At 55.6% G+C, this 12,579-nt stretch overlaps 3 protein-coding genes across 7 annotated transcripts in view; all 3 read right to left on the reverse strand.

Annotated features, from left to right (window-relative positions):
* Window positions 1-6,229, reverse strand: part of RRP9 (ribosomal RNA processing 9, U3 small nucleolar RNA binding protein) — a 157,030-nt gene extending 150,801 nt beyond the window's left edge. Inside the window, exon 1 of the mRNA XM_050780875.1 lies at window positions 6,225-6,229. The gene's annotated coding sequence lies outside the window, so the exon portion shown is untranslated. The remainder of the gene's footprint in view (window positions 1-6,224) is intronic.
* Window positions 1-12,579, reverse strand: part of RPL29 (ribosomal protein L29) — a 344,283-nt gene that overhangs the window by 77,788 nt on the left and 253,916 nt on the right. The gene's annotated exons all lie outside the window — the stretch shown is intronic.
* The window catches only part of POC1A (POC1 centriolar protein A), an 84,532-nt gene continuing 73,646 nt past the window's right edge, over window positions 1,694-12,579 (reverse strand). For 3 of the 4 annotated variants that reach the window (XM_050780933.1, XM_050780934.1, XM_050780935.1), the window contains one exon: window positions 4,463-5,197. In XM_050780933.1, the coding sequence (XP_050636890.1) occupies window positions 5,099-5,197 (99 nt within the window). In that variant the 3' untranslated portion in view covers window positions 4,463-5,098. Of the gene's footprint in view, window positions 4,229-4,462; window positions 5,198-12,579 lie in introns of those variants that run through there. The other variant, XR_007723507.1, reaches the window with a different exon arrangement.

A 12,579-nucleotide genomic window follows, 5' to 3' on the forward strand; every position in this document is an offset into this window, starting at 1 on the left:
TTCAGGAACACATGCTGGTGCCTAAAAGAGCAGCTTAGGGCTCAGTAAAGGAAGCTGTAGGAGACATCACTTCCTCTCCTGCCAGTGTTCCTTGTACCAGCGTTCCGATTTCTCATGGGTGGCAGGAGAGAGTGGGCAGGGGCAGGAGTGTCTGCCGCAAGCAGCACTCCAGGCGGACAGGGCTCTAGGTGGCCTCACCTAAAGTGAAAACAACTGCTGGCCTTGCTCTATAAATAGGTTCTCGGGAGAGTGTTTCCACATGGGTAGCTCCTGGCAGGAGGAGGGGCTGGCACGGGATGCGCTTCCTAATGACTTTCCTGCGGGCTCTCTGGGCTGGCTCCAGCCTCGTCTTGAGCATGGCTGTGGGGGCCCCATGGGTCACGGAGGCAGGGTGAATCTTCTAGGGAGGTACTCCCCACAGTGACCAAGCGAGGGAACCCAGAGTGCCAGGGCGGGCTGAGCCTACCAGGCAACGGGAAGAGACCCTGTTCCAGGATGGCAATGCTCAGAGGAAGTGGAGCCATGCCCCAGGGCGCCAGGACCGCCCCGCCTGCCACCGCTGCCTGAGCACATGTGGTTTCCTCAGCAGCCTGCGGGGGCGGAGCAGGGGTGGTAAGGAGAGAACCCCCAAGGGTTCTCTAGGGAGATTCTGCTCCCCCTTAAATGACCGCACACCAATTAAAGTTGGAGCCATCGGGGCCCATCTCAAGCAAATCATTTCGGAAATGAGGTTAATGACAGGGCACTGGGGTGACAGGACCAGTGTGACTCACCATGCCCTCGCTTACTCAGCAGGCTGGACTTCCGGGATTTGGGGCAATCACAAACACCCACCCCCAAGCCTGTGCTCTCCCCAGAGGTGGCCTTAGTGACAGGAGGAGATAGCCTTGGAGTGCTTGCCTCCTTGGGTGGGGAGGGGCCCAATCCCTTCTCACCACCGGGGACACCCATGGCAGGGGCCATGGAATCAGGAGATGAGAACTCTAGCCACCTAACATTACAGAGCCAGAGGGACCCTGGGACCACGAGCCCCCCCATCCCCACTGGCACATGGAGCCAAGTTCCAGGGAAGGGGCCTGATCCGCCAGGCCAGTAGTGGGATAACATCAATGGTCACACACTAACCACACTTACTTGCACCAGCCACTGTAGTGAGTGCCCAGTGACACAAGCACTGTTGTACAGAGGCCCAAAAAGGTCACCGAACTAGTTGGCGAGAGCCAGAGTTTGGACCTGGGCCATGGGTTGGGGGCCTCCTGACCTCACCACTCTGCCCTTGCCCCACAGAGCACCCCCCCACCCACCACTGAGAAATCACGATGCTGCAGCAAACCACAGGACAGAAGTCCAAGGACTGTGCTGGGTGGCAGGATGGCCAAGTTCCCACAGCAGGCTGGCTTGTGCTACCTGAGTCTCTGAAGTGGGTGGCTAGGTGACCACAGGCCTGTGGCAACCCCTTGACACAGACTGTCAGGTGCTCCCAGGGTGTGGTGACTTGGGTGAGAGGTGGAAAGGCTTTGCCACAGGCTGGGGCTGGACTTGGTGGCTTTCACCTGGGAGCTGCCTGCCTTGGTCATCCCGGCCACCTCTCAGCTTCTCCAGCAGGAAGTGCAGGTTCATCCCTGGAACCCATAGAAACTGGACAATGGTAGGCAGCAGGCTGCAGTTTAAATCAGAGACATCTATTCTTTTATTTCACGTTGGGAAAATTAGGGCATGAAGGGGTTGGGGAGGCGGACGATGGGGAATTGCTGCTGATATGCACTTACTGACAAAAATGCTAACCTAACTTCATCTTCCTAACAAAAAAGAGATTCCTGCAATTTGGTTTCTGAGAGCTGTTACCAAATCCAAAATTAGGAGAGATGACGGCTGAGCCGAGCCATTTGCATTTCCAGAAGGGCTGCTTTTGTGCTTGGCAGCAAGAGTGGGGGATCAGTAGCAGCCCCGGCTACAGGGAGCCATCGGGTAGGGCTGGCAGAGTGTCGCTTAGGGAGATTCTGCAAGAAAGGCTCCGTCATGTGGCCCCTACACCTCCCCAAGCCACCTCAAGCCCACCCAGGCCCCACATTCCTTGCTGCCTATGAGGGCCCTACACTCCCAGGCAGTGTGGTGTGCAGCTCAGGAGGCCTGCAGCGTCTGCACAGGGAGGGGGTGGGAGTACAGAACTGAGGCTAGAGGGACAGTGCCCACAGCAGTCACAGCTGCCTAGGACCCCCGTTTCCCTCCCCTCAGATTCTCACTCAGAGCAGTGAGGCCCTGAGTTAAGCCTCCCATGAGCAAGAAGAGGAACTCAAGAAGAACTCAGGCCCCAGGTGGTAGCCTTAGCGCCCAGCCCACCCCCAGCTCTGCCCTCAGCGTGGTGATACACATTGACCCCCTGGCTTGGTGGAGGCAATCTCTGTGCTGTTTTTTTGTTTTTTTCTTTTTGAGACGGAGATTTGCTCTGTCCCCCAGGCTGGAGTGCAGTGGCATGATCTTGGCTCACTGCAAACTCTGCTTCCCAGGTTCAAGCAATTCTCCTGCCTCAGCCTTCTGAGTAGCTGGGATTACAGGTGTGAGCCACCATGCCCGGCTAATTTTTGTATTTTTAGTAGAGACGGGGTTTCTCCATGTTGGCCAGGCTGGTCTTGAACTCCCAACCTCAAGTGATCTGCCCATCTTGGCCTCCCAAAGTGCTGGGATTACAGGTGTGAGCCGCTGCGCCCGGCCTGTCCTGTTTTAAAGAGCAGCATTCCGAGAAGAACATCCCGCCCCCAAATTCCAGGTCTGGCTGGTGACTCCATCAAGGGAGGGGTGTGGGCATGGACACCCAGACCACTCTAGCAGAGCCCTCCGACAGTCCGTGGGGCTTGAGCATGGGCCTATTCAAGCTTGGCCCTGGCTCTGGCCTATTTCTATCTGGACAGCCCACGTCAGGCTGTCCCAGGACACGCTGATATCATACTACAAGAAGTGTGCGGGGGCGAGTCCTTCTTCCTGACCCCTTACATCTAGTAACCAGTGGAGCTTCCACTGGCAGTCAACAATCAGGGACAAATACCACACCACTACCCCTAAGACCACCTCCCTCAACTCCACATGTCCTCCAGCAGAGAAAAGGTGGATTTCACAGAGAGATTCCAAACTCAATCCTGGTATAAACTGAAGACAGGGGTGACGGCAACTCAGTCTGGCCTGAAAGCAAGAGCTGCCACAGGACGCCTTGGAGACCTTGTGCATGTCCTGCTGCCCCCAGCGAGGGGCCATCATCTGTCTCTGGAGATGACCTTGCCCTGGGCTGGTTGCTGAAATCATCAGTCTCCAACCATGGTAGGTCCAAGCCCAGGTCCAGAAGCCACAATAGGCAGCCCAGTGCTGGTCCGGTGGCAGGAGGGCTGGCATGGGAGGGAACCGACATGGCTGGCTCCACAAGTTGCACCTCCTCTGAGCCGGCTGACCTGCAGTTGCCCAGACTCTCCTTCAAAGCCTCCTGAGGTAGCCAAGAGACTTACCTGTCAGCATGAACCAGCAGGCCTGCCAGGCTCTTCCACACACCGGCAGGGCTGCGTGGGAAAAGTGCGGCAGGTCCTAGCAGTTGCCAGAGCACCCTGAGCCCGCAGCTTCTTCCTATCGACAGTGCAGGGGGAGTATGGCGTTGACGGCATGCCCTGTCGATCCAGTGGGACTGGTGGGGATGGGGAGTGATGGGCTTCTCTTGAGCACTTGCTCTGCACTGAGCACAGTGCATCGCATACCTTGTCTCCAGAGGATGGTATCAGAACCACTTCACACAATAAGAACCCAAGATTCAGAGAGGTTAGGTCACAATGTTGAGGTCACACAGCTGGCAACAGGAAGCTCCCTCCTCCCCCGGTGTAGGCCAGAGAAAGCGTCCCTGTCCTTGTCGTTCATCAGGACTCAACACAGCTGCCCTCTTGTCAGTCCAGGCTCTGAGGCATGAAGGCTCTGCTTCCACCTGAAGGCTGCAGAGGCTGGGAACTCACTGACCATGTGGTACTGACAGTTCCTGGGAAGATCTAACACCACCTCCCATTCCCCAGGGCAGAGCAGGTGTGTTTGAGGATAAAGACCTCCTTGGCTGGCTGAGCCCAAGAAGCCGAAGACGGAAGGCACGGGCGACACACAGACACAGGGAAAACACTTGCCTTGGCTTCCCCAGCAAAGGGGCAGAGGTAGGAGCCTATGGAAGCCCTCCGGAGCAAATGGAAACTCAGGTGCCTGAAGCCTGCAAGTCCCAACAGAAGCAGTCAGTGGGGGCCAGCCAGGGGGAGGTGGGTGCATGCAAGGGCTCTGACTGCCCTTGTTCCCCGACACCCTGAACAGCTGAAAACAGGGGTGTCCTGGCCTCAGAGGCAATCCTGGCGGGGGCCCTCCCAAGTCACCATTCTCATTCTGTTTGGGCCCTGGGGATGGGAAGATTGATTAAGTATCATCCAGCATAAGCCACTCCTGCAACAAGTGCAATGAAGTCACGTTTAATTTTGAGATTCCTGTGCTCTCACTCACGCAAGGAGGAGGAAGCCACCTGGCTCCAGTGAACACGGGTGGAACAGAAACCAGGGCCACTGAAAGCCACCACCCACTCGAGAGGGCTTGTTCCCGACAAACCTGACTCAGATGGGCCCACTTTGGGCCTTTAGTCAGATTTAGAGAAACCCCCCGGCTCATCCAATCAGTGTGCAGTCAATTTCTACGCCATGGCAGGGGTGGCAAAAGCCAATCACGTGTCCAAATGATGAGTGAAAATCAAGGCATGGTGGGGCCACCTCCTCCAGAGGGGGAGCCACAGTCTCAGGACCCCGAGGGAGCAGGCATTTTCAAGTGGCTCCTTTACATTAAGGAAAATGTGGTCCTCTCAGTCGGGTCTGAAGCATCATTTGTGTGTGAGCCCGGCCCACTGGGGACCTCTGGCTGCCAGGTGGAGAGCCTCCTGGTGCAGATAGCAAGATGGAGGGCAGAACTGCAAAAATCCAGGGCTCCGGTATGGATGTGATTCCCACAGAGTTCAGTTCCCTTTATTTACCCAAGTCCCACGGTACAAATCCCTGGCCTGCCACCCGCAAATCAACCGAGCTCCTGATTCTTGCTCCCCCGATCACGGTGTTGCTCTCTGCATGATTAGCTGCTGGTTCTCCAGACACTGCTTCAGCTTGTCTTCTGTCAGTGTCAACCGCTGCTCCAGGATGGAGACTGTCTGCAAAATAAACAGTGGTTGGGTAAGAACACGGAAGGGCCACCAGGCTGCTCTAGGGACCCTCCTTGGCCAGTCCCCACTTGGCTGCCTCAGCCACTGCCCAAATGCCAGCTGGCTCTTTCCACCCAGGGGTTCTGCCAGGCCCCTTGTCTCTGGTGCTATTGGGACAGCCCTTGCCTTTATGTCTGCTTCTCCTGGCTCTGGATGGCTGATCTCTGATGTTTGTGGGCAGGGGGTGGGGACACAGTGAGGGAAACTAGATGGCAGGTCCCACAGCCTTTGGTCATTTCTTGAGAACCAAGGGGTCAGGAACCCCCCACCCTGGTGGCCTGGCATTTAGATTGGACTTCTGGAGCAAAACCAGCTTCCTTGTCTGAGCCAGGCACTGTCCATAAACAACTGGAGACCATCAACCACCTCCACTCCAGAGGTGAGAAAACTGCACCCACAAATGATGGCACTCCCTTGGGTCCTTCTCCTCACACCTGGAAGAGCCTCCCAGGCTGGCAGGGAACAAAGGCAGGGAGGTGAGTGAGTCCCCTAATCCCAGGAGGGTCTCTGCCTGTCCAAGTCCAATGAGGACTACTATAGGTTATGTCATCTGGGACTTCAGCCCAGGGCAATCACAGGCCATGACAACTTCATCTCTCTGAGCCCACTTTCTCCTCCCAGTGTGAAGGACAACCAAGCTCATGGCCTAGGTAACTCAGCAGCCCAGCAGTTGCTCACCCTGATGGTGCTTGTCATCATGCTGCCTTCCTGAAGCTGGGACCTTGCTCTCCTGGCCTCTCTTACACACCCAGCACAATGGCTCACCTGCGGACCTGCCTGCCTAGCCTGCCAAAGGCCCCCAGCTGCTGGAGCTGTGTGTGCTTCATGGGCCAGGGCCAGTCTTGCAGACATAGCTCCCAGACAGGCTGGGAAAAGCTGCCCTCCTCCTCTGGCTTTGGACAGAGTGTCAGCAGAGGGGCAGCACTGTCTGGTAGCCTGCATGCTCCCCAAAGAGGGGCTGGACCAGAGCAAGCCTGCCCCACTCATCACTTGCACAGTTGGACCATGCTGGCCATGACGCCTCTGGTGTCATTTCATTTCCCTCTTTAGGGTTGGCTGAGTGCCTTACTGTATGCCAGGCCCCCACCGGCCACTGGATGAGCCCATGTGAGTATGGCAGCCTTGACTCTGATACCATGCAGCCCATAGGCATCAGGAGGGTCAGATTAACCTCACCTGTGTGCTTTCCCAAGAGGTTTTGCCCCCTTCCCTGGGGCTCCATGAAGTCCTGGGCCTTGGTCCAGTGGAAATAAAACTTTCTTTCATACATTTAATATAACATTGAAACATTTTAGGAGGGAGTTTCCCCTCTAAGGCTGCTATAAATTCTTGCAGCATCCCACACGGATGTCAGCTGCCGTGGAGGGTGCTCCGCCTGGTGGCTGGCCCCTTCTAAACGAGCCAATCTGGGCTGTGAGGGCTCTGAACCCTCTGTCACTGGACAGAGCCTGGAAAAATGCTGTCCATGGAACACAAACTGCACCCTGAGAGGCAGAGCTGAGCTGAAAGAGACCATCACATTCCCCCTGTGCTGGCCAGCCAGCCAGCCAGGGAGGGGGTCTGCAGCTCATAAAAGTGGCGGCGGAAACAGCCCCCGGCTGGCCTGGGGCAGCATTCCTGGAAGTTTCCACTGGCTGCTGTGAAACTCACAGGGCCAAAATCATTCTTCATCCAGACTTTTTCCGATGGCCCCAAACTCAAGGCCACAGGAGCCTGTTTTTCCTCTTCTGCCTTTATTATTTTTATTTTTTTTCAAACTTTTCACAGGAACTCAATTTGCAAACGTGGAGATAGTGGGCCCAGAAAACGTGTGCGAGGTGTTGGGCCAACGTCAATACGGGGGCCTCCACTTAGTTCCATAGGGGGCCCATACTTCAGCTCAGTAGGAATGTGACCACTAAATGTGTCTAAATTATTTGAAAAGAGAAGCATCACCTGTTTCACAACCAGCCCCCTGCATGAAGGTGCCACCCTGTTGAGGCCTTCCTCTCAGAGCTTTGAGGATCACTTCACAGCATAGTAGACAAACAGGCTTTTTACGAGGCCCAACACCCCCCAAGGCAGTTTCTCCCCCTCCAGCCTAGCTTCAGAGGAGCTGTGTCATCTCTGCGTTTGGTCTCGGCTTCCCCTGTTCCTTCTCTGCCAAGGTGCCGGGTGGTGGCCACCATCAGGGAGAAAGAAGTCCACCAGGCCCTTCCCAGCACATGTGATCCCAGCTGCCCCCACTCTGAGCCAGGAGAAGGCCTGGGAGAGCAGGATGCTTTTTGGATTTCTGTACATTAGAATGCTGTCTGGCATTCTCGGCTCCATATAGTTAAAAAAAAAAAATCCTACTTTCTTAAAATTTTTTATCTTTTTCTTAAAAATCAAATTAATAAAGCACAGGGCCTCATTTTCACAGAAAATGGTGACTCCTTATAGAAAGTGAAACATGGAAATCTCTTTTTTTTTTTGAGACGGAGTCTGGTTCTGTTGCCCAGGTTGGAGTGTAGCGGTGCGATCTCGGCTCACTGCAAGCTCCACCTCCTGGGTTCACGCCATTCTCCTGCCTCAGCCTCTCGAGTAGCTGGGACTACAGGCGCCTGCCACCGTGCCCGGCTAATATTTTTGTATTTTTAGTAGAGACAGGTCTCGATCTCCTGACTTCGTGATCTGCCCGCCTCGGCCTCCCAAAGTGTTGGGATTATAGGCATGAGCCACTGCGCCTGGCTGAAACATGGAAATCTCAAATGCTGCTGGTGTGCCTTCCCTCTACAAGGGGAAGGAAGGGGTTCCCCCATGATGGAAATGCCCCACTGGGCATCCAAGTGGCAAAGTGAAGACACACTCAGGGCTGGTGGCACATACAGGTGGGAGGGCTGGCAGGCCACCTGCAGGGAGTCTGTCCGGGCCACAGGCCCAGAGCAGCCAGGACAGGCCACCACAGTGCCACTGTGCTTCCCCAGCTGCACAGGAGCTGTGGGAGGAGGGCAGGAGAGCATCTGAGATGGCAGAGGGGGTGCGTGGGGGGCATCCCTGGCACAGATCGGTTTGGAGCCATATCATGTGGCCTTGTTCAGAATGTAACTTTACCTGTCGGTTCAGAACAAAAAGTAAGCATATCCCCATGCGAGGGTTCAGAAAATATGTGCTACCTCGGTGTACACAAGCCACTGCTGTTCCCGCCTGCTGCCTAGTGGCACAACTCCCAGCGGGGCCCAGCCAAGCAGGCTGCTCTCCTTGCCTCATGCTCCGTCCACCCCGGGAATTCTCCTGCTACACAGCGCCTGTCCTCCCCAGGCTGGAGACAAGGCCACACCTGCCCTGGAGGGTGAGGGGAGTGCTCTGCAGGCAAACAACTCTGCAGCCTCCCCGGGTCCACACTCCATAGCCTGGCAGCCTCGACTTTCATTTATTCAAGGGCAAATGAGCGCTGACCTTCCAAACAGCTCCTCGATCACACTGCCTCTCACCCTGTGCTCTGTACAGGGGAGCAGGGGCCAGAGGTCTGGTCCTAGCCCCTCAGAAAGTCCCCAAAGAGGTACAGGCTGGGTCGGGTGCCAGGTGTCAACAAGGGAAACTGCTTTACCTGACACAAGTGTCCATGGCTTCTGACGTTGAGGCAGGGTAAAGGGAAACTGACACAGGGGTTGAGGAGTCCAGGGCTCTGGCTGCTAGAGGGGCAGCCTGGGCAAAGTGGCCAGGAAAGATGGCCCATCTCCCAGAACTCCCTCATGCTGGGGTCCAACCTCCCACAGTGCGGCCCCTTCCATCTGCTGAGCTTAGAGAAACCAGGCAGCTCATTCCCTCTCCCAGGACCTGGTGCCGCCCTGGGAACATTCTTAGGTCCTCCGTGCAGTATGAGGGGGACCAGCAGGAAGTCCTGGGACTGGGCTCTGGGCGATTCACCCTGATGATTGACCCTCTGCTCCGTGGGCTTCTCTTGGCAGCTGACTTTCATGGGGCGCTCATGTGTACCAAAAACTTCAAGAAACCTTCAGTGTAGGAGCTTTTATCATCCCCATTTTACAGATGAAGAAACTGAGGCACAGTGAGATTAAGTAACTTGCCTAAAGTTACACAGCTTATCAGTGACAAGCCTAGGCTGTGAGCCCGGGTGGCCTGGCTGCAGTGTGTACGCTAAAGCACTGGGCAGTGTGCATCTTGGCTCTGTCCCCATCAAGAATGCCAAAGGAAAGGCCTGCTGGTGTCCCATCCCACTTCCAGCCCTGATGCCCAAATGCAGGCAGCCTGAGGAAAGACTCGGGGATCCCTGTCCTCACCCAGCAGCAGCACCTGCTGTCCTGGTTTAGGCTGCCTGGCCTAGCTGCTCCGAATTAAATGAGCAGAAGCTCCTACCTCAGCCAGTGGGAATGGACAGCCCCCAGGGTCACCCACCCCCTCACATTGTCAGCCTCACGTGTCACCTCCCCCTGAAAAGCAGTCTCTTACCTGGCTAAACATTTAGGTTTGGAATTACAACAAAGGTCATAAGAATAATTCATGTGAACCATGAAAACTCAATGTAATAGGAACTGAAAGGACACAGAGACAAGAACCTCCTCCTGGATATGCAACGAGAAGCTGCCCCAGTTGCTTCACTGTCAATGCTTCTTTCACCGGCACTTGTGCCACTGCAGCATTAAGTGATCAGTCCCAAAACACGCTGTGGAACTCACCTGGGTCACTGCTGGGTGCCCCATCCCCTGAAGACAAGGTTCACCTTTAAACAAGGTACCTCTCTCTCCCTAAGTCGGAGTGACAGGAAGCTGGAGTGAGGACCCTACGGCCTGGGCACTATCACTCCTCACCCGATACTGTCCGCCTCCCAGGTCAAGGCCCTCATGGCCAGTGTCAGGAAGCCTCATGGGGTGTGGTCAGCAGGGCTCCAGAAGTTTTATATTCAAAGTCACATCTGCCTGAGGTTCACCTGGGGGCTCATTTCTGAACCCTTTTCCTACTCTGTTACCAGCAATTTCCAGGAAGCCATGACCCTTCTCAAGAAAACCTTGGTCTTCAAATCACTTGTTTGCCATCGAATGTATTCTGCTGTTTCTCTAGACCAAGGGTGAGCACACTACTGCCAGTTGCCCCTTTGTGTAAATAAGGTTTTATGGATACGCCTGCTGGCTTCTGTATGGTCTCTTCCGTACGGTATCTGCCTTCTGGGTCCATGGCAGGTTGAGTAGTGGTGACAGAGGCTGTATGGCCCACAAAGCCTAGAATCTTTACTGTTTAAATTTGCTGACCCTTGCCCTCGCTCTTCACTTACTCAAACTCTCACCAAGCACCTCCCCGTGCTGGCCTGTCCCGGGCCCAGGGTGACAACACCCAGACAGACTTGGCTGGGCCCACAGGGTACACCCCAGTTCAACGAGGCAGATGCTACACAGGCACACAGACAGTGGGCTACACTGGGGGACAGAGGGGCAAGAGGGGCAGGAAGAGGATCAGGACCCAAGGAACAGTGTGCGCGAAGGCCCTGGGCTGGCCGCTAACAAACGGGAAGGATGGACCAAAGGAGGCGCGTGCACTGGAGCAAGAAGAGGGGGCCTTGGGGGAGGCAGGAGATCGGGTTGGGCCCTGCAGGTCACGCCTAGCAGCTTCATCTTTACCCTCAGAGCAGGAGGGTGCCAGGCTGAGGGGATTTGAGACCCCTCTGGCTACTACACAGGGACAGTCTGCGAGTGGCTTTACGGCTGTGAGAAGGTGAGGTGCAGGCAAGAGAGAACCAGAGGGGATGACGGTGGCTTGGACTGGGGGCAGGAGAAGCCAGGAAGGAAAGTGGATAGAACCAGAGATAGCCACAAAGAATGAAGCACCAGTACCTGGTGACGAGTTAGATGGGGGTCTGAGAGAGGAGGAGATGTGCTCTAAGGCCAAGAACACAAGACAAGGACTGGCCCTGCAGGAGGGGCAGAAGACGGGCTCCAGATTGCACAGGCTGAGTATGAGGACCCCCAAGAATGTTGAGAGGGTCTGGCAGGCATGGGGTGGTCTGAGAAGCCTGAGCCAGCAGCAGAGTTGCTCTGCATTTTTGAGACTGGGACTACTGAGGATCCTATCGGGGGCAGCCAGTGGGAGAGGAGGGAAGGAGGAGGGGGAAGGGGGAGGGCAGCGGACCCACAAGGCCCCTGCAGGCTGGAGAGCAGAGTCCAGTGCAGGGGAGCCAAGGGCCTTGCCAGGACCCAGGGTGATGTCAGCGATGGGCTGAACCTCCTAGAAAGCTCCTTGGTGGGGATGAAGGAGGGACTGCCCAACCCAGGTGACCCAACAGGGAGGATGCTGAGATGCTGGGGACCAAAACCAAGAGCATGGTGACAGGCTAGCTTGGGTTGGCTCTCTTGGGTTGGACAGTGGATCTAGGAGCTCAGGCCAGGTGGTGGTAGGGCTTCCAGCCATGATTCATCCACCTGAGTTCTCCAAGGAAAATCCCCCCAGGAGAGGCTGAACAATGGCATTCTATTTGAATCCTAATTTTCCTGCTCAGGGGACACTGTGATCTGTCCCATTGGGGCAACATTCAGAGGGCGAGTGTGCCTTCTCTCACTCGCAGTTCAAGATGTGTAAGACGTTTTATGTAACACCTTAAAGGGCCTTCTGAGCATGGTATAAAAAGAACTGATTTTAAAATGACAGGCTTTTATTTTTAGCCCCCTAAAAATTGTAGTGATGCCCAAAGAAGCTGCACTGAAATACAAGTCCTCAGAGACATGTCTGGCACCTGGGCCCCCAACTCCAAGTAGAAGAGGAACACTGGGGACATTTCAACAGACACCCCCAGTCTGCACCTCACTACCTCAGATGTGTCCTTCTCTACTGACACAGAGTAATTAGATGTCTGCTGAAAGCCTGCTATGTGCCCCACAGGGCTCCGAGGCTGGAACAGTTGAGCCCAGATGCCATATCATCCTCCATGCCCACCAGTGGCCCAAACTGACCAGTTCAGATGTCCTGCCTAGGACAGAGCCTGGGTTTATGCAGCTCTGCTGGCCTCCGAGGTGGCTGGGGGGAGAGCCTTAGCTTCTCTGATGTGTGTGATGGGGACTCAGGCATCTGGGGCATCACGAAAGTTCACAGGGGCCTCTGCATGACTACCCAGCTGGCGAGGGGCACGGGTGGTGTGACACTCCCACGGGCTCTGCAGAGGTACAGGAAGAGTTCCTCTCTGGACAGGCACAGAGAAGGTGGGAGCATAGTGCTTCCGGAGAGGGTGAAGCCCCCACCCTCGTATGTGGCAAAATGAGCAAACAAGGACAGGTGCGACTCACCTGGCTGCGCCTCACACCCCCATGGAGTTAACGTACGGTCCCTCGTGCCCACTTTCTCCCCTCAGGTCTAGTTACACCCCA

The sequence above is a fragment of the Macaca thibetana genome, chromosome 2 (genome assembly GCF_024542745.1).
Source record: "Macaca thibetana thibetana isolate TM-01 chromosome 2, ASM2454274v1, whole genome shotgun sequence".
NCBI classification, from domain to species: Eukaryota; Metazoa; Chordata; class Mammalia; order Primates; family Cercopithecidae; genus Macaca; species Macaca thibetana.